The sequence below is a fragment of the Haliaeetus albicilla genome, chromosome 2, assembly GCF_947461875.1.
Source record: "Haliaeetus albicilla chromosome 2, bHalAlb1.1, whole genome shotgun sequence".
Lineage (NCBI taxonomy): Eukaryota > Metazoa > Chordata > Aves > Accipitriformes > Accipitridae > Haliaeetus > Haliaeetus albicilla.
Window position 1 is genome coordinate 27,191,357 of NC_091484.1, and position 24,626 is coordinate 27,215,982.

The 24,626-nt window shown below is 38.5% G+C and overlaps 1 protein-coding gene across 3 annotated transcripts in view; it reads right to left on the reverse strand.

The window, feature by feature from the left end:
* The window catches only part of CNTNAP2 (contactin associated protein 2), a 1,232,776-nt gene that overhangs the window by 54,422 nt on the left and 1,153,728 nt on the right, over positions 1 to 24,626 (reverse strand). For all 3 annotated transcript variants that reach the window (XM_069811947.1, XM_069811956.1, XM_069811963.1), the window contains one exon: positions 22,001 to 22,094. In XM_069811947.1, coding sequence (XP_069668048.1) covers positions 22,001 to 22,094 — 94 coding nt within the window. The remainder of the gene's footprint in view (positions 1 to 22,000; positions 22,095 to 24,626) is intronic.

Below are 24,626 nucleotides of genomic sequence, written 5' to 3' on the forward strand. Positions count from 1 at the left end.
CTGGTTTATTTTCCACTACATCATTCTGGCTGACACTACAAATGCACTGCGCAACTGCCTTTGAATCCTGCCAGGACAGTCTCCAGCAGTATCTGTCTCCATCCTATTGAACATATGCTGCCTCTGTAACAAGTTTACCAGGACAGAGGCTGGCTGATCATGTGGGTAATTCAAGAAGCCTTAAAAAGCCCCCAAACAGCCTGAAGAAAAGGCTTTGCCTGTGCAAAACAAAGCTGTAACCAGGGAGGCTTGGATTAGACTGTTGTATGGGACATGCCCCAGTTGTACAGCAGGGAAGCAGAGAAGTGAAAACGGTAGATGAATGTGTAGGGGGCATAAAACTGGGAAACAGACTCTATTTTTTATGTGAAACGCTGATCAGGCTGTGAACCACTGTAAAATAGCAGTGATATGATGTCTCAAGAGTGTAACACAAGGGCAGCATTTGCCAGGACTCAAAACCAGGCCTGTGATCAGCTGTCCTACAGCAACGCATGGTTTTGTGCAAATACAAGAAGCTTTCACTACTGATATGTCACAAAAAAATGTCCTGTAGCAGATGAGGAAAAATGAAACTGTTGTCAGACAGCAGAAGCAATGGGGAAGTAATAAAATGACAACCTTGGAAGTACAAACATTTTTCCAACCACTTCCTGACCGCCCAGATAAAATTTACGGAACAGAAATGCCTCTTGTTGGTACACTGCGGTATGAAGACTGAGCATAATCCAATAATAACTGGGTACTTCACTTCATTTGGAGGGCCTGAAGTCTCTTGACAAGAACAGAAATGCCGCAGCTCCATGTCACAAAGAGATTTATTTCCTGCTGATTTGAGATTTTATTTTTTTCTTGGATGAATGCCCTTTCAATTTCTAGAACAATGCACCAACGGTAAAAAGGGATAAAGGATTAGTTATGGTGAGATACCAAAGACAAGAAAATTAGATAATTAAAATAAGATTTTATTTTTTAAAAATGACTATTTAAGACATGATTCTTTTCTTCAAGGAATGAATTTATTCTTTCCAATCAAAAGGGTAATATTGAAGAAGCTGGCAAAACATTAGATCCAAATCAGAGACCCAACTAGAAAATTAGATATTTAATTAATATATACAGAAATGCATGAACTGTAAAATCTCCAGAATGGAAGAATATTCAGATAAGATTTCACTGAACGATGAGAAATAATATTTAAATTGATAAAGAAGCTGCAATCTTTAGTATGCTGAAGCATGCACACATTCTAGGAGGAAATCGGTTTCCTTCTACAGTCTGCTTGGTATAATTGTCTTTGAATTTTTTGTTTAGCTTATATATTTATATAAAAATTTATAAAAATAACCATATAAAAATCAACCTCTATCAGACTTTAACATTAATGTGTTAAGTAAGTTTTAGTCAAAAATACATATATGTTAAACTATTAGAGCAGAGAAGCCAATCTTTTCAGTCCTAAGGTGCTGAATCATTTGCAGTATGAATAAGAGAAGGACACCAGAGAATTAGTATTAGAAGAAAGGACTCCAGGACCTGAGGAATTAAAGAAAAAAGCTCTTCGTAAAATGTGCAGAGGTTTTTGGCAAGTCAGCTTAATAAATGCAGATTTTAAGTAGAATTTGATGGCGTATCTGGAGTAAAGCTTATGGTGTTTTATGACATGTTTGGCACCACATGTGTCAAGAGCTTTCTGTTCAGGTATTTGATGCTGATTATGTGATACAGGTCACCACCTATCTATTGTGGTTTCCCATTCAGTGTTTTCTCCCCATCCTCCTTATTCACCACTGTTTTTCCACATGTTCTTTATTCACATTTCAGTTGTTTCCTTCTTTCCTGTGTTGTTCCAAGTATTATCATCAGTTATATCTTTTATTCTGTTTTTACATCTACCACTTCCCCTCTATTGTTTTTTTGCTGGCTTTTTTTTTTCCTTTTTTTTTAATTTTGTGTCTAGGGTTTCATGGAAGCAACACTGCTGTTTTCAGATCTTTTCACGTCACAATGTTCAGGCGCTTATAACAAATGCTTTTCTTTGAGATTTCAAGCATCAGATGGTTGGTCTAGGCCTCTGAGTGATGTGGATTGGTAGACTGAGGTGGGGAGGAGAAGATGGTTGTTGTCAAGACACCCGTTTCACACCAGAAGAGTTCTTCATGGAAATCTGGAAAAATTGCATTATTTGAGAAGCTTCAGCTACTCCAAGAGCATATGTGTATGTGAGAATTTCTGTGCTAGGAAATCCTAGTGTTGTTCATCACTATCTCTGTGTTGAAATTTACTGAAATACTAAATCCCCTAAAATATGATATGCTTCCTCCATTCCTTGATACACAGGCTATTACTGATTGAAGCAGTTTGATTTAAGTTAAGGAAAGAACAAACCATTAACGATTCTTTTGCCCTAAAAACCTGCACTTCTCTTTCCACCCATACTCCCCCCCTACCTGGGAAAAATAAATACTTTAAGCATTGCTGGTAGTTCCAATATAATAGTGAGCTTTGCGGTGCTGACACATCTGACAACATTGAAAAGCACAGAGAACATGTAATCTGACACATCAAAAGATGTACAGTGAGGCTGAAATATACTGGATATGCTGAATTTGCTGGGCATAACATCTATCTGTGCATCTGTTGATGTAGCCACAATGTTCCAGTTCAAGGTTTGTGCAAAGCAGAGTTTAATTTCACAGGCACAATGGCAAGTTGTCCAAGATTTCTGAATGACAAGCAGCCTTAGCTGGGCTGCTGAGTGGATGCAAGTCAGAAGAAGAGCTGGAAAAAATGAACAGTGATAGGTGACCTATAAAAGCAGTTTGTCTTTTCCAGCAGCTGACAAGCTGGTAGGTACATATCTGCAGAAACTCTTTGTGAATAGTTATAAAAGGCTATATTTGAGCATGCTCAGCACCAAACTGCAAGAGGAGCTAAATACTGACACAAGAATTTCCCAATATGAATTTAAAAAACAATTTTTTATATTTGGGATTTTTGTGGGTGAGCCCATCTGAAAACTAGAAAAATTTTAAATGAGTATTTTTTCATTTCTCTCCTCTCTACCTCCAGTTCATTACTAACAGGAGAAGTTTGATTCAGGCAGCAGTCTAGATAATAAAGGTGAATGCTAGACTGAGATTACAAGAGCTTAAATTGTAGGAGGACCCTGTCCTTTTGTCTTACAAAATCTATGGCAAATTGGTATGTTTGCCTTAAAAGGCTAGTTGATGTGTTTGTAAACCAGTTAAATAGCAAAGCAGTGAGGTTGGTGGTTAGAGCAGGGGACTTTGTGTCAGCTGCTCAAACTTGAAAGGTCACCATAGGTAGCACTGACCAAACTATCGTGTTCATCAGCTTTCCCCTGCGTATGGAGGGGGACAGCAACTTGTCACTAGCTTTGTCCATGATCCTGAACTCCTGTGACTGGAGGTCCAAGAGGATGGAGGTGTGCCAGCACAAAAGTGGATGCTCTCAGTTTGAGATCTGTGAAAACAGCACAGGCTGAAGCCAAATTGTCGCATGCTCGGCTGGGACAGTTGCTCTGCATTTTGGCAGGAGTTTGTTAGTGAGCAGAAGCCAATTCACAATAATTACAAAGGAGCAGACAGGTGAGGTAAAGATGTATTTGCTCATTTGCCTCATGGTCAGGCAGTAAGAACAACTCAAAGAAACAGGAAAAACTGCTACCTTCCATGGACAGATGATCAAATGCAGTTTCCCAAGATGTACATTCCTCCAATCTGGCACCACAGGAGCAGGACAGCCCTGTTTGATCCACAGGCACCTGGTGTCAGCCAGCTGTCTAGCTTATCGACTCTGTTGCTTTGTCACCACCGTTTTGTGCCTCACATCTGTGTTTCTCACAGCTTCTTCCACTCCGCTCCTCAGTCCCTTTGGCTCTTCCCCTTTTTCCTCCCCCTCCAGAGGCATTTATGCAACTTCACAACAAGAACTTGATATTCAGAAGTAAGGTGCCCCTGCTATTTTATTCTCATAGAAAGAAAATTGTCTAAGCAGTTGATAATAATTTCTACTTATTTTTCAAAACGTAGACATTTTTAACAACTTCCATTTGAGCTCTGGAAGAAAGGAGGAAGGGCATACAATTTGCTTATGCTAAGAGCCTGGAGAAAGCTGACCCGCAGAGCTCTGCCATGCTTTACAGACCACACCACAGCTCTGGGCACCCAGACTCTCGGTGGCCGTGAGCCTGTGGGGCACTGAAATGTGGGTGAGCAGAGGGGAGAAGGAGCTGGATCCAGAGCAGCAGGGAGGCAGCACTCTGAATCCAGCAGCAGGAACAGGGTGCAGCCTGACCTGAGTATCATTGAGATAAAAGCTGCCTGCTGCAAATTTACACGTGAGCTGGAGCCAGAGAAAAACAGGGAGGGTGGTAAAGGGGATTAGTCAGGATGAGGGTGGGAGGAGAAGGGAGATATGGGCTAGGCAAGAAGCCTAGAGCAAGTGTGTGTATGAGAAAAGCTCCGCAAATTGCTTTTGCTTGGGAGAAAGCTAAAGTAATTGTAGCATTATTGAAATGCGGTAGTTTTTAGTCATAAGAGGAGTCCTAAGCCTGCTGCCCTCACATGGAGCTGTGAGGAAGCTCAAAGGCAGGCAGGCTGGGGACTGGGAGACAAATGCAGGGGAACTTGCATACACAAGACTTTGTATATGTCTCCAGTATATTATGATTCGGCTTATGTTTAATTTGGCTTTTAATCTGACTGGACACATTATTATGACAATTATGTAAACAGTAAATTTCTTCAAAAAAATCTAACAGCTATAGATGAATCTTAAGGAAGGACTGGAAACAGCCAGCTCGTAAGTTACAGAAGTGGATTTGGTATGTAAGTGGCATGGACGCCATTGAAAAGCCACAAAACCAGTGCAGAAAGAGCTGTGTAAGCAGCACTGTTGGTAAAGGAATCACACTGGGAATAGAGAATAGTGTCTGAACCCTGTGATGATCAACTTACTAGTTAACTAGTTCCTGGTGGGGGAAACAAGAAAGACGGTAGATCCAGGTCTGAACACAAACTGGTTGTCTGTCAAGCTCACCATGTCCCGCTCTTTCTCCCTGTCCTCCACTCCCTCTCTGACCCCCTCAGAATAAAGTGGAAATGCAACGCAACTCTAACATTTCCCATTTATTTATATTCCTGTACGAGGACAGCGTGTAGCCTATCATCCTCATTCCCGCAAAAAAGTCCTTCATAAATTTAATGCACTGGTTTCAGTGAATTCCTCAGCAGAAAGGACTTGGCACGCTGCAAGCAACACCCAGGTACCAGATGCAATGCAAGCTTAGCGGTCAGCCAGGTATTCCTTCATTCCTGGAGGGGACACTATTACAAAGTCAAGATAACAGTCTTAAGCAATTAAGATATGCTCTATGCATGAACGGAGAGAAATCTGTGGGCTCCTGCAAGCTTGCTGGCCCTTCTTGGAGAGCTGCTGAATAGGCTTCTTTTTCAAGGTAAAGAAAGCACCTGAGAGTATATGCCAGTGTAAAATGCCATTTACTTCAGCTGAGATAAAGCTACAACATCGCTTAAAAATACTGCCTTCTCATTCTGGCACAGGAGCTCGGCAGGGCTGTGTGCCTTGTGAGATGGCTACGTCAGTTCCTTTGCTGTGTGTGGAAATGCCCGTGAGTGTCTGTGCAGGGTGCTGTGGAACAGTGCCTTCCATGGCAGGGCTGTGGGGGCCGAGAGTGGAGGAGGCTAAAGAAGAGAGGCTGCCCAGAAATGTCTCAGGTTCTTGCTGCTGGTGTGCCCTGGGGTAAAGCTGAAAAGCAGCCTTGACTGCAGACAGCTCAGTATCTTGGTGAAAAGGTGCAATTCATTAAAATTTAGACCCATTCTCCAAATGTACTGGTTGCTGTGCCAAAGCAATTCTTATTTCAATATCTCTTCTAGTACTTCAACTCTTCATACTCTAGCACACTGCGTTGACTGGCTTTTTAACTGACAACAATTTATTGAAAAAGAATGACTTTACCAGAGAAAAAAGCAGATCTAGGCAATTGAGAAAATAATTGAGTAGCATCATTTACTGAATGCAAGGGTCCTAGCTTGCCTTTAGCTGAATGGATGCGGGTGATAATTTGAAGAAGAGTGACAACTATCTTGAAGATATTTGAAAAAACCACTAGCTTTTATATGTGATTCTTGTCATAACAATAATATTTGAGGAAAATCACTACTAGTATTTTTGGACACCAGTTTTTCAAAACAAAACAGGAGCAACAACAATCAAAAAAATTTACCACAGTTGAGGTATAATTACAATGCATGAGATCCATCCTTCATTGATTCATGAAAATGGTTTATTTGATAGGAGTGCTGCAAGCAGGAGGAATGCAGTGACTGCATTTTGTTATTGAATGCATAGGTTAGGACAGTATTACAGCAAGCTAATAAAATTGCAACCAGAAAAAAATGGGAAATTATGGATGAGCTACCATCTTCAAAAGGAGGAAAAAATGTTTGTCAACAATTCCCTCTTTAGAAATGTACCCAAGGGCTGAAATGTAATGATCAAACAACAAATGATTTATAAAAAATGATCCAGAAAGGAAAGCAGTTCAGCCACCTAAGTAATGAAAACTTGACTATAGGCCACACGGCACAGAGCAGCACTGAGCAGAGGTACTTGAGCTGGCTCAGGTATTGGAGGCAAGGTTAGCAGAGCCTCCCAGCTCTGCTAATGATGCCAACGACATCCTTATTGAGGCATCCTACCCAGTGCCATTAGCTCTGCTGAAGTGCAGATTTTCAGGTTTCCTTCAAGATGGGAGTTAGTCCCCAGAGAGGCACAGAACAATAGTAATGTGGTAACCATGATGGGAAGGTGACACCAAGTAGGCACGCAGCTGTGTGCATACAGCTTGGCCACAGCTGCTGAGCTGCTTCCTCACCCTTCCTTTCTGCTGTTCCCATCCCACCAACCCTTGTGGTTGAAGTTTCCATTGCTGATACCCCCTGACCACCTCTCCCCACAGAAGGGACGGCCCTGCAGCCAGTACACCTTTCAGCATGGTCATTAGGGCAGAGGGAGCTCCTACAGCTTTCACCAGCTCACTTTCTGACCCTAGTACTTTCACTCTCCAAAACATGATCAGTTTTGAAAGATTTGATTGCCATCATGAACTTCGTTGCTTTAAAAGACTGTCTGCTTCAACCAGATGAATATTCAAGTGGAGATGATGCTAAATTTTCTGGTAGGAAAAAACCCCTACAAAACTTTTCAATTTTTCCACACTGTCACTTGATATTTCCTATGGGTGGAATAAATGTTTTTCAAATACAGTGATCTAATGTGGAATAAGTTCGTCTTCTAAATTATCTCATGATTAAAACTAAGAACCTTACTTGATACGTATGAAAAGCAGTTCCTTTCACACAATACAGTTGTTATTATCTGAACCACTTACAAAAATATAGGGTGCATTAGAATCAAGTCCTCAAAATGGTCTTTACAGATCATTGCCAAACTTAAATTGTATTGTAGCTGTTGACTGCTATATGTAAACATTTCCCACTTCTCTTGTTCAGTGTGTGCAATTGTGAATTCCTCTTTAAATTAACCCATTAAAGCCTCAGTAGAAACTTTTACTATGAAAACAGCATAAGAAAACCTATATTTAAATGGAACCTATTAGTTATTTTAGCATTATTTTATTTCAGCAAGTTAATGACCATTACAAGCACCTCTGAGGAATCAAGCATCCATGTTAGGGGTGGAACAGCTGACGGACAGAGAATAAAATAATCTACCTACAGCTAATCTCTGAAAGTCATTTGAGGAATAAACCTGAGACTTTCAACTGCCAATTTTTTTCTATACTACTTAAATGAGATGTTGGGGGATATTAACTTAAACAGATCTCACCATGAATTCTAGGGCATTAGAGATGACTGCATGAGGATTATAGTTTTAAATCCTCTAACAGATGTCTGGAGTTTTCACAGCTTGTCTTTTAAACTTTTAAATGAAATTGGATAATCTGAAGATTATCCAAACCCATATTCAACTGTCCACCTTCATATATTCTTTCATTGTATCACTTCCCAGAACTTTCCAGAACAAAACCAGATTTTAAAAATGCTTTGCAATTCTTTAATTACATGCCAGACATCTAAGACTTTATTATTTGAAACAGAGGCAAATACCAATGCACACAGTTCCTTTCCTCTCATCCCTTATTCTAACACATCAGGAAAGAACTCCTAGCTTAAGGGTCTCAGAGGACCTCAGTGGTTGCAGCAGGATTCGAGAGTAGTGAAGAGCATCTTCTTGAGTGCTATGACAAGGACATTGTTGGCATCATTAACTTCCTTAAAAATTCTATAAACATGTACTGTCCAAAAGCCAGAACTGTTCTTTAGGATGTATGTTAATGTGTCTACTGCAGAAGTCACTCAAAATAAAACCAGTTTGCATGACTCAGGGTAATTCAGATTATTTCTAAGCCTGACAGATCACAGATCCGATTACGTTAAGTTTTATTAGTGTCCTGTTTGTCCATATTTAAAGCATGAGAGCAGCATTAACATTAATTAGTAACATTAGAGATACTTGAGAAACTTTTGGTAAAATACAGTATCCCAGCCTATTATCTGGTCATTTTTATTCCACACGGATGAATCACAGATGGGCCTCTGGGCTACACTGAATTAGGGAGAACGAAAGAAACATCACTGTGAACTAGTAGAAAAAATGTTCTTGGCTCAGAACAAAGTTATTCTACTAGGAAAACTGTATTTCTTTAGTGAAAAAAAAATAATGAAAAAGCATCTTAATAAATGTTCTGACTACTATTACTGCAACATGTAGTATATAAGAATTAGTATAGAGACTGAAATATATTTACATAGCAGCACCTGTATATTACCTTCAGTATTAACTATTAGCTATAGAAGTGCCATGGTGTGTTTGGGGTTAATTCATGGTGTTTTGGTAGGGGTTAATTCATAATTGCAAAAACAAGACCCACATTACAAGAAGGACATAGTTTGGCAAGTTTTAAGTTAGTTTGCACTTGACATTTTCTAGTAGCCATTTATGCTCTCCCAAGAAGCTTCTTCAAAGGATTTAATGGGAAAAATGAAAAAGAGAAAATTAGGCAATAAACTTCATTTTAAAAGAATTCATTACAGTCTTCTGAGAATGTTGTTGCCAGTTCTTTATCCTGCACTGCTGCTCCAAGATTTGTTATGGCTTATAAAGCTTTTGGACATTTTCCTCCTTTATTTCTTTGGGGAATAGAAAAGGAAAGTGCTCAACTGTTACAGTAGTCTTACTAAATGGTAAAAAAAAAGTAATATTTGGATTTGCCTAAGAGAAAGTAAAATGGTTTGAGAAGCTGTATTTGAAGTTCATGTCTGTCTATTTCTCCTGTAACTTTTGCAGTCACCAGGTTTCTGTACTTCTAGATTCAGATCAGTTTTAGCCTCTGATACACTGCTGTACTTTCCCATATGCTCCATATACTCTTTTCATATATAGGAGATGAGTTATCAGAGAGTTCATTAGCCTTTGCATGTCCTTTATTATCTCTAACTCTCATCCTGTGATGCTAGGAAGTCAGCTTTGGCTACTATCTTATTAAATGCATCTTTTTGTCTATGTTTAAATTAGAGGGAAACCCAAGATGTTACCTTTGAAAAATGGAAAGAGAGTCTCTAATTCCTGGTCTAATTAATGCAGAAGTAGTAGACTGTTCCCATCTTCATTTGTCACGTTATTAACTGTCTTGCAAAGAATGCCATGAGAATGTAAAAGCAAGAAACAAACTAGAGGTTGCCATTAGCCAAAGGATGCTGGCAATTATGTTAATTTTATGTTAAGTGAGTATTTAGTGAGTGAAGAAGTACATATTTTCGAATCAAACCAAAATCAACTCAAATTTGGCTGAGAGAGATAAGACAGCTTCATGAATTACACTAGTAGTGTTCTTCCCTGAAGATGTCTTACAGTAAGGGTATTTCTGAGGTGTCTCATCCTCTACATCTCAAGAAATCATTTTCAAATTATTCTAAAAGAAAAAGGTGTTTTTTTGGAGGGGAGGGCATTCTAGCTTGAGTATTTTAATCAGTTCATTTTTTCTGACACTCAATGACAAATATGTTTCTCTCACTGGACATTTTTGAAGAACTGTATATATCATGGTGAAACCTTTACACGGTTTGGATTCTGCAACTGGTAAGAAGGATCAGGAGACAATTCTGTTCAACAAGCATTTTTATGTAACAATGAGGCAGCTGACAATCTCTCCAAAATAAAGCAGGGAGGACTGGTAAAATTCTGAACACTCTCTGCAGAAAGCAGAAAATAGGAAGGGGTAACAAAAACAGTGACACTATATGTTATCTTGCTATCAGACTTAATAAAATAAAATATTACCTTTTGGTGGGAGGTTGACTGTAACCTTACTCAACTGCTTCATTTGCAAGTGGAGTACAACCCTGATATTTCAGTAGCTGAGAATCATTGAGATAGATTTATAAGTTCATGTAGTCATAAAGGAGAGATTTCTGTAAAGTGGTGTACTTTTATGGGAGAGGAAACAGGCTTCTCTAAAAAGAAGGTTATAAAGATGTGAGTTTATTCCTGTTGTATTTAAATGAAGTGTTTATGAACTAGCCACTGTACTGCAGATTAAATAGAGTTTTATTATGGCATCTAAATCTAAGGATCAGTAACTGTCATGGCCAATGGCATGACACTGCTACTAATATGTCAGATTTAATATCAGAATAAACAACCAAATTGCAACACAAGGAGCCATTAGTGATATCGACTGTGCTGTAGAAAACCTCTGAATCTAATTCAGGAAGCTATTTAAAAACAATGCTATCCCTAGTACTGTACTGTACTGTACTATCCTATCCTATCCCTGGTACTATATGATACTATATTCTTGAAACTGCTAAAATTTTTGTAAAATGTTATTCAAATAAGACAACATATTTTAATACAAAAAAAAAAAAAAAAGATGACAGAACCTTTTCAAATAACATCAAATAACACACCAGCAAAGACAGTTTCCACGACGTTACCAGGAGCATCTTTCACCACACATGACTTTTCAGAAAAATTTACATCATTCCTGTGTCTTGGTGAAAAATTTTAGCTGTTATAGTAGATGTCCCCATTGAAGACTTGGAGGGTCCAGACAGTTTCCGTCTTTCCCTCCAAAACCCATTCTTTTATTTCTGATCCAGAAAACAATCCAAATTATTAAATAAACCCAATTTGTTTCATTTCCTTAGATATATAAAGGCCTACTTGTTAGACTAGACTGCCTGTATTTTACTGGCTAGTAAACAACTCCTTCCTTCAACAAGGGGCAAGATCTTGCCTTCCCCCCTTTGGTGACTGACTGCCATGTTTCAGCTTGAAACTGTGTCAGTCTGAAACTTATCTGAAATATGTTTCACAATATATGAAATGGCACATGAAAACCTTAGGTGGTGCAAAGATCTAGGTGTATGTTTGTAGCTTGTTAGTGGTGACTGTCTGAGACGCCACGAGCAGCAATGATGGGTTTGGGGTGACTGATTCCCAGTGTCCTCCTCCGAAGAACACCTTAATACCATGCAGATAACCAGGGACAACCAGTCCATGTTGAGTGGTATCACAGCTATATTGCTATGGCAAGTTTTATGTGAGGTCACTGATGCTACTACAACACCTGTTTTATCTACAGCATGGATGTAGCTGAAGCCATTGGAAATGACATGAGCAATCTTTTGAATAAGTTCCTTCTCTGTAGCAACTAAGAGTGTTTTAACTGTTCTCTGAAATACGCAGATGAAGAATACATTACTGTACCTATCAGAAAGGGCTTATTTCAAGAGTGTATATATATAAAGCTTTAAAATTTGCTGGGCAGAAACACTTAAAAATAAGACATCAGTCAGGTTTTTGTTCTGTAATTCAAATAATGAGAGCATTTCCTTTAAAAGAAATGCAAAGTAACCTATGGGCAAAGGTCTGGCTTAACAGCAAAATGTTAAATTATCTTCCCATAATTTATTTCCTTCCCTTTTTTTTTTTTGTGATAGTAGGAGTTAAGCAAATTATTCACCATTAATAATTTAGCCTATGAATTTATAGTTCTATAAAAGTACCTACAAAAAGATTATCTTATCTTCACATTTATTCATTACTTAATATTGTTTGAGGAACATGCTTACTTTATTATACTATGTCTTGATTATACTTATGCAGAACAGGTGACTTTTTCTTGTGCAAACAACAGCAGCGCAATATAGACTTTACATTCTATATAAGGTCTACTTAAAGCTGTGGATTAAAACACAGTTTAGTAGTGCAAAGATTTTATGTTGAGCCTTTGAACTGAGATAAATTTCATCCTACAAAGCTGTACATCTTAAAACCCATCTGCATGGACATGTCCAGACTTCTCTGAGAGAATAAAAGCCATCCAGACCTAAGGCAGTTCTGAGCCCCAACATGCAAAGGTGCATTAGTGCAGCACTTTGCTGGGGCAATGGTCCTACTCCCATTTCAGGGTTTATTATTTCAGGTGCAGTAGCACATACCATGAAATTCCTATCTAGGTCACACCCCAGAAGCTCTCACATCCCTTGCCCTTCCCAAGCTTCTCCAGCAATCTGAGCAAACTCTCTCCAGGCTCTAGGAAACCTCTGGTGCCTCCAGCATAAGTGGCCATTGCAGATCAGAAAAGGACATGGGCAACTTCAAAGTAGTGCTGATGGGAGTGAAAACTAGGACAGCTGTTGAGGGAGAGGGTTGACTTGATCCCAGTGATCTTCCAAAACAAGGGACACAAGTCACTTCTCTTGTCTGTCTGACAATCTCTCTGAATCGGACCACAAACTTGGAGGCACAATCTCTTGGAGAGATTATCATTCATCTGACCAAAGATGAGAATTTTAATTGCAATATTTTTGTCAGGCTATGAGTTGTTTTGTTCTGATTTTTTTCCCCACTGCCTTCACTTTCCTAAGTGAAACAAGTGTCAGATAAAACTGAGGGTTTTTTCAGTTGTCAAACGAGTGAATTTTGAATTAGGTATAATTTCTTTATCTGTCCTTACGAGGAATGGCATGTAGATAATCTGCACCCTCAATCAAAATAATCTGGCCAGAATGGATATTTCTACAGCTGTTTCTGATCAAAACATGGGTGCGCATTCATATTATTTTTGAATGTTTCCTATCTGGAGCCATGGGCAGAGGTTGCTCATGTTAGGTAAAATAATGTAAAATTTAAAGACTTGTGCCTTGGCCTAGTAAAGACAATTTTTTTGTCAATTCTGTCTTTCTATTATTTTAGTGGAGATCTATTCTGATTTTTTTTTTCCTTCAAATATATTTGGAGGAAAATTATAACATGCTCTCACTTTCCAGTTCAGGTATGCCTTTGGCTTTCAATTTTCAGATTGTGTAACACTTTGTTTTATGATTTACAAGCCTTGAAGGTGCTCTCAGCTCTCTGATTTTGCTGTCTATGCCATTATAATTTTATAGGGCCAGCAACAGGTTTTATTGATGCTCTTGGTGATCTTGTCATGTTCAGTTCCTCTTTTTGATCCTTTAAAGCAGCTACATTTGAAATAAATTACTACTAGATATTACACAGAACAGGTGAAATAGTTCCTCTCCTGTGGTAGGGAAAAATTGTCTAACTAGGACATGCCACCTTAATAAAATACAGAAGTTAGGAAAAGGTCACCCTAATTACTGAAGTTTAAGTTTTCATTTTATTCCATTATTTTTAAATAGTGTTATCACATGGTTTTTAATGTCAGATAAGACTTGTGCAAATACTCTGTTCAAAATGGCACTAACTAAATTAAATGTCTTTATGATCTCTCTTTTTTTTTTTTTTTTTTTTTTTTTCCCCAGAGCCAATAGATGAATACTTTGGAAAGAACTGTAAAGCAATGGGATTATTTTCTCTGCAAGATTTTGTAGAGCGATTTATATGAAACAATTTTCTGAGACATCTTAAAGCATAAAGGAAAAGAACTTTATAATTTAGGAACTAGGAGACTCTTGCATTCTGTTACAGGCTGGTATGCATGCTAAAAGAGCATAAGGGGAAAAAAAAAAGGTAGTTGACCTTCTGGAGCTGTTGAATGCCCACAGATTTGAAGACTAGTAATCAGTAAAGTTTTTTTACAGAGAATAGTGCAATTAGCAAATGAAAGGGCAGCCACCAGCTACAAAGTATGAGATAGGGGCTGAGAGATGAAGAATGACCTGAAGGGTGGGAGTGAAAAGTTAGTGGGAGGAGATGACTCCAGCAAATTTTTGGAAGAGCAGAGCTGGCTATACTCATGACTACTGAGATTACCATAGCATCTAATTTAGTCCAGCTTGTCTGAGGTCTACCCTCTTTGTCTCTGGAGCTGCCAGATGGCCAATACTGCAGCAGCTGAATCCTACAATATTCTGAAAAATGGGAAGAAGATACAGCATGGATGCTGAGAGGCAAACGGTATAAAAGGATATTCTTGGCTTCTCTTCTTTATTTCAGTCCTCAAATGAAAGATAAAATTCACCTGGGCTACCCTCATTTCTGCCTCGTAAGTTATTGGGGTGGAACTGGCAATTCAAAGTGTTTATGGTGTCCCTTCAGATGGGAGGCCTACAGACGGGAAATGTTCCTTTCTGAATAGGGCTTGTATGTAGAATTTCTCAGAGAAACCAGATAGGTCAAAACCTCAGAGATCTGAAAGAAAAAAAATATTTACTTTTACGTTGGCTCTTGTTTTAACTAGAAGAGCTATCGAACATTTCCACCATTACCAGAAACGCTTCAAAGAGTAAGATATGGTCAGATAGACAGATCTGAGGTCAGAGACAGGCAATGTCAAATCCCAGAGGAGTTTCAACCAGGCTGATGCTATTATACAGGAGAAGGAAAATTGTCCAGATGTTATATTTTTGTATGATAATTCATGTGTGACTCGTGCAGGGGAAAGCACATCTTTAATATTCAACTGCTACTGTAGCAGGACGGCTCCTAATTTGACAATATCCATAGGCATTCTCCCTGAGATTACAGTACTGAATGTTAATGCTGGTGCTTAGAAATGGAGTAGTAGGCAGTTACTTTGAAGTAAATTAGTGGATGAATTTACTGCATGCTAGCTATTTTCTTCTCATTATCAGTCAAAGTAGGCTAAGCTACCCTGCACTCAGATTATCTGTCTACACTGCAAAATGAAGGAGAGCCACAGAGCAAACTCAAGCTGTGGAGCCCTGACTGCCACACTGCTAATATATATAATGAGGTGCTAACCTCATGATCATGAGAAGTAGTAGATACATGTCAAAGATGTGTAGTAGAAGAATACTTTTAGATTATTCATAATCTATTTACAGCTCTGCATTATCTTCTAGGATCCAAATTTAAGAGCTTAGCAAAGTACCTTACAGTATCAGAGACCTAATTCTAAACTGGTATTTGATTTGACAATTTCTTTGATTAACATTAACTTCCTATCAGATTACATCATTATCAAGCAGCATACCCAAACTGAGTGCCAATGATGACAATGCCTATGTCCTTCACAGAATTTTTTATCAAGCCTGTCAAAACCCCCTTTTCAATGACGGTAAATGTTCTCAAAGAGATGAGATGTTCATCCTGTGGCATGAAACAAACCCTCTAAGTGATAAACCTCTGCAGTTGTATGGAAACATGGACATTGAAGCTAGTTTTGAAAGTGTAAGATGTTTTTGGTAGGATGAATTATATTGTAGGTAATTTCTTTTATTCAGCTAGAAGTGCTGAAGCATCAAACTGCCAGGCTTGTTCTATGGAAAAGAAAGTATCTTATTTAGTAGTAAAAAATTTTACCTCTTGGAAAAATTGCCATTGTCCCTGCTGGTAGTTCAAAGGATTTTGAACTTTTGCCTCCTATTATTCAGCATCTATTTGTGGAGAGATGCCATGCAAGAAAAAAGCAGTTCCCATTTCTATACCTGACCTAAGGCATGTAAGCAATGTCATTTATCTCCTACTTTTTGTGAAGTTTTTCTACATTCTCTCCTTTGCACACTTGAAACTAATTACTTGGCTAGATGTAAGCTGGTCTTACCTCCTACCAGTCCAAGGCAGTGAATGTCACAATGAATCCAGAAAAATGTCTCCTGACCAGTTTTCACTTTCACCGCACACCCCAGTGAAGAAACAGAGGAACTCCAGCCAGGGAACAATAAAAAGATCCTTTCACTGACACCAGGGAAATAACACAGCTAGAGATGGACGTTCTACCTCTTCTTCTTGAGGAACAGTCTTTTGAGAAAAGACTCCAGGCCCCTGGGGTTGATTTCCAGGATGTCTCTTTAGTTGTAGAGTGATGGCAGCTACTTTTGTAAGAAGGAAGGCAGATCTGAAAGGTATTTCCCTTTTTGCTGCTCTTATTGGAAGTACGTGAAGAACACGAGGGTGAGGCAGAGAAATAAATGGAGCCTACAGAGATTAGCTGCAGGGACAATGGTCAGTTCTGAAATTGGTAACAGGTGTTATAGATTACCTGTATTATGTTCATTGTTTCCAAGTGGATACTTAAGTATTTTTGAAATTATATCATTTGATTTGGAGTGGTTGGTGGAGATGGAAAACAGACAAGGAGCACATTTCCTTTACTTCCCTGCCACTTTCTTAAGAGCAACTCTTGTCTGATCTCAGTGTTTCTGTGCTAAAATATCCTATTAAGAAACTCTCAAATTATTTCTGTTTACCAGAATTATGCTTTTACAAAATCATGTTTAATTATGTGTAGCTAATTCTTTATAAATGCATTTTAAAACCCAAAGAAATACTCCACTTTCAGTAATAAAGTACAGACTATGACGTCAGTTCCCTATACAGCAAGTTGACATAACAGAAATGGGTGTAGGTCTTCAGAAAAGATGTGAAGGCAAACCTAAGCACTGCATCCAAACCCACTACACTTAGTGGGAAGATCAAACCTCTGCTCTATTCTACCTCAGTAATGAGTCTCAAGGTGCAGCCTAAATGAGAATGTAGATTCAGATCTGAACTGTGATGTATAACACTTCCTGTCACATTGTCTACTTTTTGTTTTTTCTCTTCATAGCTGGTCATCTAGATAGCCAGCTTTTCCCTCTTACCGCACATGCGTCAGCCACCAAAGCCTAAGTATGTTTAAATAACAGATTAAAGAACTTCCTTGAAACATTAGCAATTCCCTTCTATCTTTTTTTTATAAAATCATTCATTTCTCTAGTGCTATTATTTTTATTACTACACACTCATGTAAAACAGGATTTTTCATTCATTGTCTCCTTCAGCTTTATTTCACACCTCAAATCATACTCCATTTTACCTGGGTGAGAATTATATACTGAATGCCTTTACCTCCAGTTTCCCAGAAGGCTAAAAATATTTTATATCAGTGTTTTTCAAGCCAGTGAACAACTGCGTTTTCTGGAAATTATTTCAGGAAAACAGAAAACACCTCAACTTAAAGAAGAAGAAATGCTCCCTGATTACAACTGCAATTCAATAATTTCTTTTTGTTTCTGATATGACCCTCCTGCTTTACAGAAAATATTGTGAACAGTTAGGAGGCACAGAGCTGTTTTGTCACCATTTTATTAATCAGCCATATTGTTGTAACACCTAGAGCAGAGATTGATGCTGCATTGTGGTAGGTGTTGTACAAGTGATCATTTCTGACTGGCAGCAGATGAGCTATCACAGCAAGCACAGCTGTGGCAGAAGCGGCCGCTCCTATGCAAATAACACTAATAAAAATGGAAATAAGACAGGTGGAAGGTCAGTTTCTTAGTAAGATTGTTCCAGAGTGCTCTTCAAAAACCCATCTATCTTTACAAATAGGGCCTTGCATTCATTTTTGATGACAAATAAGAATTGCATAGTATGGGAACAACAAAAACTGAATGTAACTGATGACAGACTAGCAGTGAAATAGGAGGCTACTCCCATATTGCCCATTTAGAGAATGTGATTGCAGGTCGGTACAAATTGTAACTTGATATACGTATCCAGACCTTCTATTGGAGCTAATCCCTCTGGGCCACTGAAATATGCCTAGCCAGTAAGATGGGAGAATTAGAAGCTTTAAAGATATTGGATTCTGTGTCTACTTTGCCCTTCAAACTGCTGCACTCGTGTAACCATGTTAACTGCTCTTCCCTCATTCAACATTAGTCTGAGATTTGCACAGTAAAGCTGATCAATAGATGTGGTCAGCTGCACAGCAGTTTTACATCAGGAAATCCGTGTCTCTGCAGAGAAGTTCAATTTTTCTTTGGCAGAAAGAATAGAAGGTGGTTTTTTTTCTCTTTAGTTCCAATTTGCTCTTTTGCTTAATAAAATATTCTATTTTGCAAAGACAGTAACATAAGCAGAGAAGAGGAAGCAAAAGAACCATATTCCCAACCTGCTAATATAATCCTATGATGTTAAAAAATGAAGTATTCAATCGCAGGGGTGTACAATGTATAACAAAAGCATAGAATGGATGACAAATAGCATCTTCAGAAATGGTTGTCTGAGGCTTAAAATCAAGTAGCACAGGAAAACAGAAATATAACCTACCCACAATCACTCCGTCAGGGTTGTCATGGTTTAACCCCAGCCAGCAACTAAGCACCACACAGCTGCTCACTCACTTCCCCCCCTCCCAGTGGGATGGGGGAGAGAATTGGAAGGGAAAAGGTAAAACTCATGGGTTGAGATAAGAACAGTTTAACAGAACAGAAAAGAAGAAACTAATAATGATAATGATAATAATAAAATGACAATAATAAAAAAAAGGATTGGAATATACAAAACATGTGATGCACAGTGCAATTGCTCACCACTTGCCAAATGACACCCAGTTAAGTTAGTTCCTGAGCAGCCGCTCCCCCCCCGAATCCCCCCAGTTTATATACTAGACGTGAGGTCACATGCTATGGAATACCCCGTTGGCCAGTTTGGGTCAGCTGTCCTGGCTGTGTCCTCTCCCAACTTCTTGTGCCCCTCCAGCCTCCTTGCTAGCTGGGAGTGAGAAATTGAGAAATCCTTGACTTAGTCTAAAGATTACTTAGCCATAACTGAAAACATCAGTGTGTTATCAACATTATTCTCATACTAAATCCAAAACATAGCACTATACCAGCTATTAGAAAGAAAATTAACTTTATTCCAGCTGAAACCAGGAAAAGGGCATCCCAAGGCCTTTCCCTGTGCCCAGTCTTTAAGTTAGCAGAGGAGCTGAAGGTGGGCATCAGTGATAGATGTGATTGCTTTATGCTTCCTGATGACAATCTTCAACTGTACCATAGGTACTTATGGGGCAGATATTATCAGGACTATGTTTACTCTTTCAACTTCTAGATATGATACTTGCTTTTAATCGTTCTTGTCAGGTTACCATATTTATAAAGAGTGAGGAGAATACAAATTGTAAGTTCCTAGGTATTTAAAACTTCTCTTATTCCATAACAAAAATCAAATTTTATTCACTGACCTCTGCTATTTTTTTCTTTGTATATGTCTTTATTCTGAAAAAGTCCGTTGAATCCTATGATCAAGCTTCTGACATTAACAGGCAGAATACAGATATTGTCCTGTTACCAAGCTTCATTTCTCATTTGGTAGGATCCAACTGTAGCAGTCAGAGGAGACTTAAAACTCTATTTTCAACCACATACATGACTGCAAATGAGGCAAACGTGAAGTGTTGTGGGTTTAGATCTGTAGGAACAGAACTGGTTTGATAACTGATTTTATTTGGACCTCTCAGGTGGTTATCATGCCTTTCAGTCACTGCCAATATTGAAACAAGTATCCTAGACATGAAAGATCATATCATGGACCCTTTGAGCTGCCCAGTTCTTGCAGCTCCTTTAATCTCCATGAAAGCCTAAAAAAAATTTCAGAATGTGAGTATTTAATCACAGCAAAGAAACCAGCACTAGGACATGGGGTTATGTGGGAGACAGCTGGGTGGACTTTGATTTTGTAGTGCTACCAACCTGCTTAAAAATTCAGCTCAGAAAGTGCAAAGACTAAACCTCCTACCTGTGTCACAGTTTCATCTATGTGGTTACATGACTATGTTGCTAGTTCACCTGCCAGCTCAGGAATTCAAAGGAATAAGAAGTGGTTTCCTTGCAGAGTTCTGACTGCACTTGGGGTATTTTAAATGAGTGTAGTGTAAACGATATTTCTTGCTTTCTTTCATTCTGTGTTTCTTCCATTTTTTCTTTTCACACCAAAGGGTACAGTGCATTGTTTTCCTCTGTGTTTTAGGAGTTTTCCTTTTCTTTCCCTTCACTCTTATTTATCTCTTATGCTGCAGTCTTTTCTCTGTTGTGTGCCTATCTCCATTTTCTCTCTCTCACACTCCTTGTTCAGCCTCCTCCAGAGCATTGCCTGATTAGAATGGCTGGGAAAGCACCATTTTTAGCTGAATCCAAACATCCATTCAAAAAAGTTAAGCTTATTTACAGGGCTGAGCTGTGGAGGCAGTAGCAAAGGAAACAGAACATCTCTCGCAAGGAATCCATTATAGGAGATGGACACTGCAACACCCTTCAGCTGATATTTTTGCTGACAATCACCTGGCCGGAAAGGGTCAAGCCCCATTCCTTGCCTGCAGAGTTATTCCAGCTGCTGAATGCTCTGCCTCAAGTCCTCCATCTCCTCACTTTGAATTAACGAATGAAGAAGCCAGCAGCCTGGCTGAGGCAGACAGTCAGCTCCAGTCCAACTGCCCTAATTCAGTGTGGTGAGGTAGGAATGCACCCAGTTTCCAGACATTCACCAAAATCAGACTGCATTGTCTTTTGTATATCTACAGAACTGACTTGGAGAGTACCAGAAAATAGTTCATGTTTCTCTTGCTAACCAACCATTTTAAAGGCTTTTAATTTCCTATTTCACAGAAGTTCAACATGTTAAATTTTAGAAACTAAACAAATGGAAAAGTGTATCTTCAAAAAGTCACATTAGCTATGTGCTTTTCCACTTCAAAAATCAGTGCACGGGGTTCACAGATTACTGCCTTACAACACTAAACAAAGAAAAGTTTACAATTTTCTGGATTAAACCCTTCACTGCAGTTCAAGCAACCCCATCCCTGTACAAAGCACTTAGAGGAAATAATATCAAAACCCTCTTATCTCTGAAAAGGGGAAAAAGCCCTCCTTAAAAGCTGTAAATGTCAGGGGAATAATTGCTTCCTGAAGTGAGTAACCCTGGAAATTCATGTAAGATGCCAGTAGTGGAAAAGCTAAGCAATGGAAAGTAGGATGGCCTGAAAGTAAGGCCAAGACAGTTTAAGATGCATCTGTATTGCCTCCTAAGTTCAGCTGGGGAGCTGGCCAGGAAGCTGCTGCACTGGGAAGTAACGATGAAGTCCATAAAGGGGATGGAAAACGTATAGATGAGTGTTGCTGTAGGTGTTACAGACTTCCAAAGGACCTTGCTGGTGGGCCTCACAGCGAGAAAGTGACAGTTTTGCCAGAGTGATGAGGGACAGTTAGTGCACAAGAGGATGCACTGGGTAAGAAGGCTGACTGCATGGATAAAGGCATTATACAAAGCATATGATAACTTCACAGTGAATGATAATATTCAAATTAACTTCAATATCTCCTCGTAGAAGCAGTGGTCTCAGTGATTTCCTTGTATTCTCTCCACCTGGCACTGAGAGGGTAATGAAATTTCACAAATACAGTATTACAAACGTCTCTTTACCCGTATCTGTCTTTTTCCACGCATTGGGCAGGCAATCACTTATTTGTGTGCACTTCAGCCTATGTGACAAGGTGAACATAACCCTTCCTTTAGGTAACTCCAATATCACCACTTTCTAGTCAAGAATGACATGTGCAGCAAGTGTCCTGCTGCCAACACGACACACATCAATGTCCCACTTGCTTATGGTTTTTAGTATTTTCTGAAAATACCTAAGAAAATAATCAGTTATAAAATGAAATCTTACCTATAACTTTTCCTAGGAATAGTGCCTTTGGGGAATTGAACTGAATGTCAGATGCTGTTGGCAGGCTGTAACTTGTTGGAGGATAGTGATCAAGCTGGGGAAAGAGAAAAGAAATTATGAGTATTTTGAACTGATCTGCCTTCTTACAGCGCTACTGAATCAGGTCTACTCTATGGAGCTTATGCCACCACTTAAAACTCTGTCTGATATGCTCTGCTTTCATTTTGATAAAGGGAAAATAACAGTTAATGCCTGCCCTTCCGTATCTGCCATCTCCACAGTTCCCAAGGTCTGGAAAATACCTATACTGGACATCTGTTTGTTCTGGTTGCTGTAGAATTACTTCAGCTTTTGCTTGTGTGCTTCAATATAATTGCTAAAAAATAACAACAGCATCAGCATCAACAATAAAATGGCTTATTATTTTAATAGAAAATTTCCATTTGGGACCCATGTTACTGCTAAAGCTAGATTTACATAGCTGAGAATTTGAGACTAATGCAGGTGTTGGGCATTGTCCTTTTCTCTCAGAAAGTCATAAATTAATAACACATACTTTTTTTGCACTTCATGTTTATTATTTTCTTGTTGAAATGTTGTTTAATTTAATTGTGATGACACCTATTCATATTTTACCCAATATGACACACCAATCACATTACATTAACATATTTTTTCCCTGGTTTTTAACTATTTAACAGAAAAATGTGAAGAGAGAGGAATAAAATAAATTCCCTATGCTTAGTAATAGCACTATTAAGATAGTTCAATACAGCTCAATAGTTTTGATGTTCACATTTCATAAAGGTAATTGAGGTGAATTTTTATCTTTGTTGTTATTTATTTTCTTGGCTTTACGTGTTTATTACACAGGCTTAAAGAGGGCAGAACAACAATTGTTTATTTTATTCTGGCCTTACCTTGGCACAAATCAGAACAGAAACTTATATATGTGATTTAAGACTTTACAGGGTATAATAGACTGCAGAAGTAATTCTGGAGAAACCGCAACACTAAAGGGCATACAATTTTTTCACATATCTTTTTGCCATATTTCTGATTTCAAAATATGATTATATTGGATTAGTTTGCTTTAATGATACTGCAAATGTTCAATTCAGTGGTTAAAAGTAAATGAATGGCAGATACCATAGAACTGAAGGGCTGAATCCCCTGATACCCTGGAATACTGTGAGCTCATGTACTTGGAAAGCCTACTGATGTCATACCCATGAATCTGCAGAGGCAATCATCTCAAAAAAACTATAACAACTGGAAAAAAGGGGTCCTGTCATTCTTATACTGCCCCATAAAACCTCAAGAAGAGAAATGTATATACATAATAGACAGAAAGGGAAAATGTTCTCTGCAGATGACAAAAGACGTCTAGCAAATACTCATGTTCAGAAATGATTTTTAATTGATCATAACTAGTTTTCACACTGATTATTTAAAATTTGGCCATGAATGTTTATTAGCATGACTGCTGGCTATTTCCCAATTTTAGACTGTAGACTTTTGAGCTAAATATATGGAAAAACATAGTTCCCTTTTCTTACTCAGAAACTAAGAATTTCCAGTTTGTTTAGAGTATCTTGAACAGCTTTTCTCAGATTTTTAATAAACAGCAGAAATACATATTTTACCTGAAATTAGAGTTATATAATTTCAGCTAAAAAAGTTATTTTCGAAAGGGTGTGGTGAAGTGAATACAAAGGGTTAAAATACAAACCAGATCTCAACTTTAACCACAGCAGGTCCTACTAAGTACAAACTCCAGTTAAGTGCTTGCTGCTGGTTTCCCTGGTGGAACAGAAATCAGTGTTCCAGCATCCATCTCAAGTGTCAGACCTGTTGTCAATGGGCGCTGCAGGCATATCAGGTGAAAAAGATACTACCTTCTTATTTCAGAAGACAAATAGGAATGGCTCAGAGCTGTCATGGTGTATACCAGTATGGTTATTAAACTAAAGGTATAGACTTTAGAGAGGCATATCAGCAAAAGATTGGTGAAAAGAGTGATCCACAAAACCCTGATTCTCCAGCCTCTCATATGTCAAGAATTTAATCTCATCTAACTTCTTTGCCTGCAGTGGAATTATTTCTGATACATTCTGATTGCACAGGATTCATCTTCTAGGTTCTCCTTTTGTACGTATGACTTAAAATATGCTGACGTAACTCTGATAAAATAATCTGGCGTACTACCACGTACATTGGTATTTGTCGATATCATCGACATTAAAGTTCTTCCTTTTCCAAAATCAATTTGGAGCAATGTTTAAATATTTATTTTTATTGTGACTTGGAATCTGAGCAGTGGGGTTGATCAGATCATCATTAATCTGATAAGATACTAATAAGTCATAAAAATCATCATCAATCTATCATTTCATTTATCAATGTATTGTGGGTATGCTAGAGCTATAGCCATGGTCTGGGTGTCCACTATCAGAGTTAACTATTAGGAAAAAGTAATAAAAAGGTCATCCCTGCCTAATGTACAGGCTGCCTCTACCTGAGAATGCTAATTGTGTCTGCAGGACATACCTGAAAATGAAAAGTCAGTTCAAACGATGAATCACTATGAGCGTTTACATGCACAAATAGGGAATATCAAATCCTG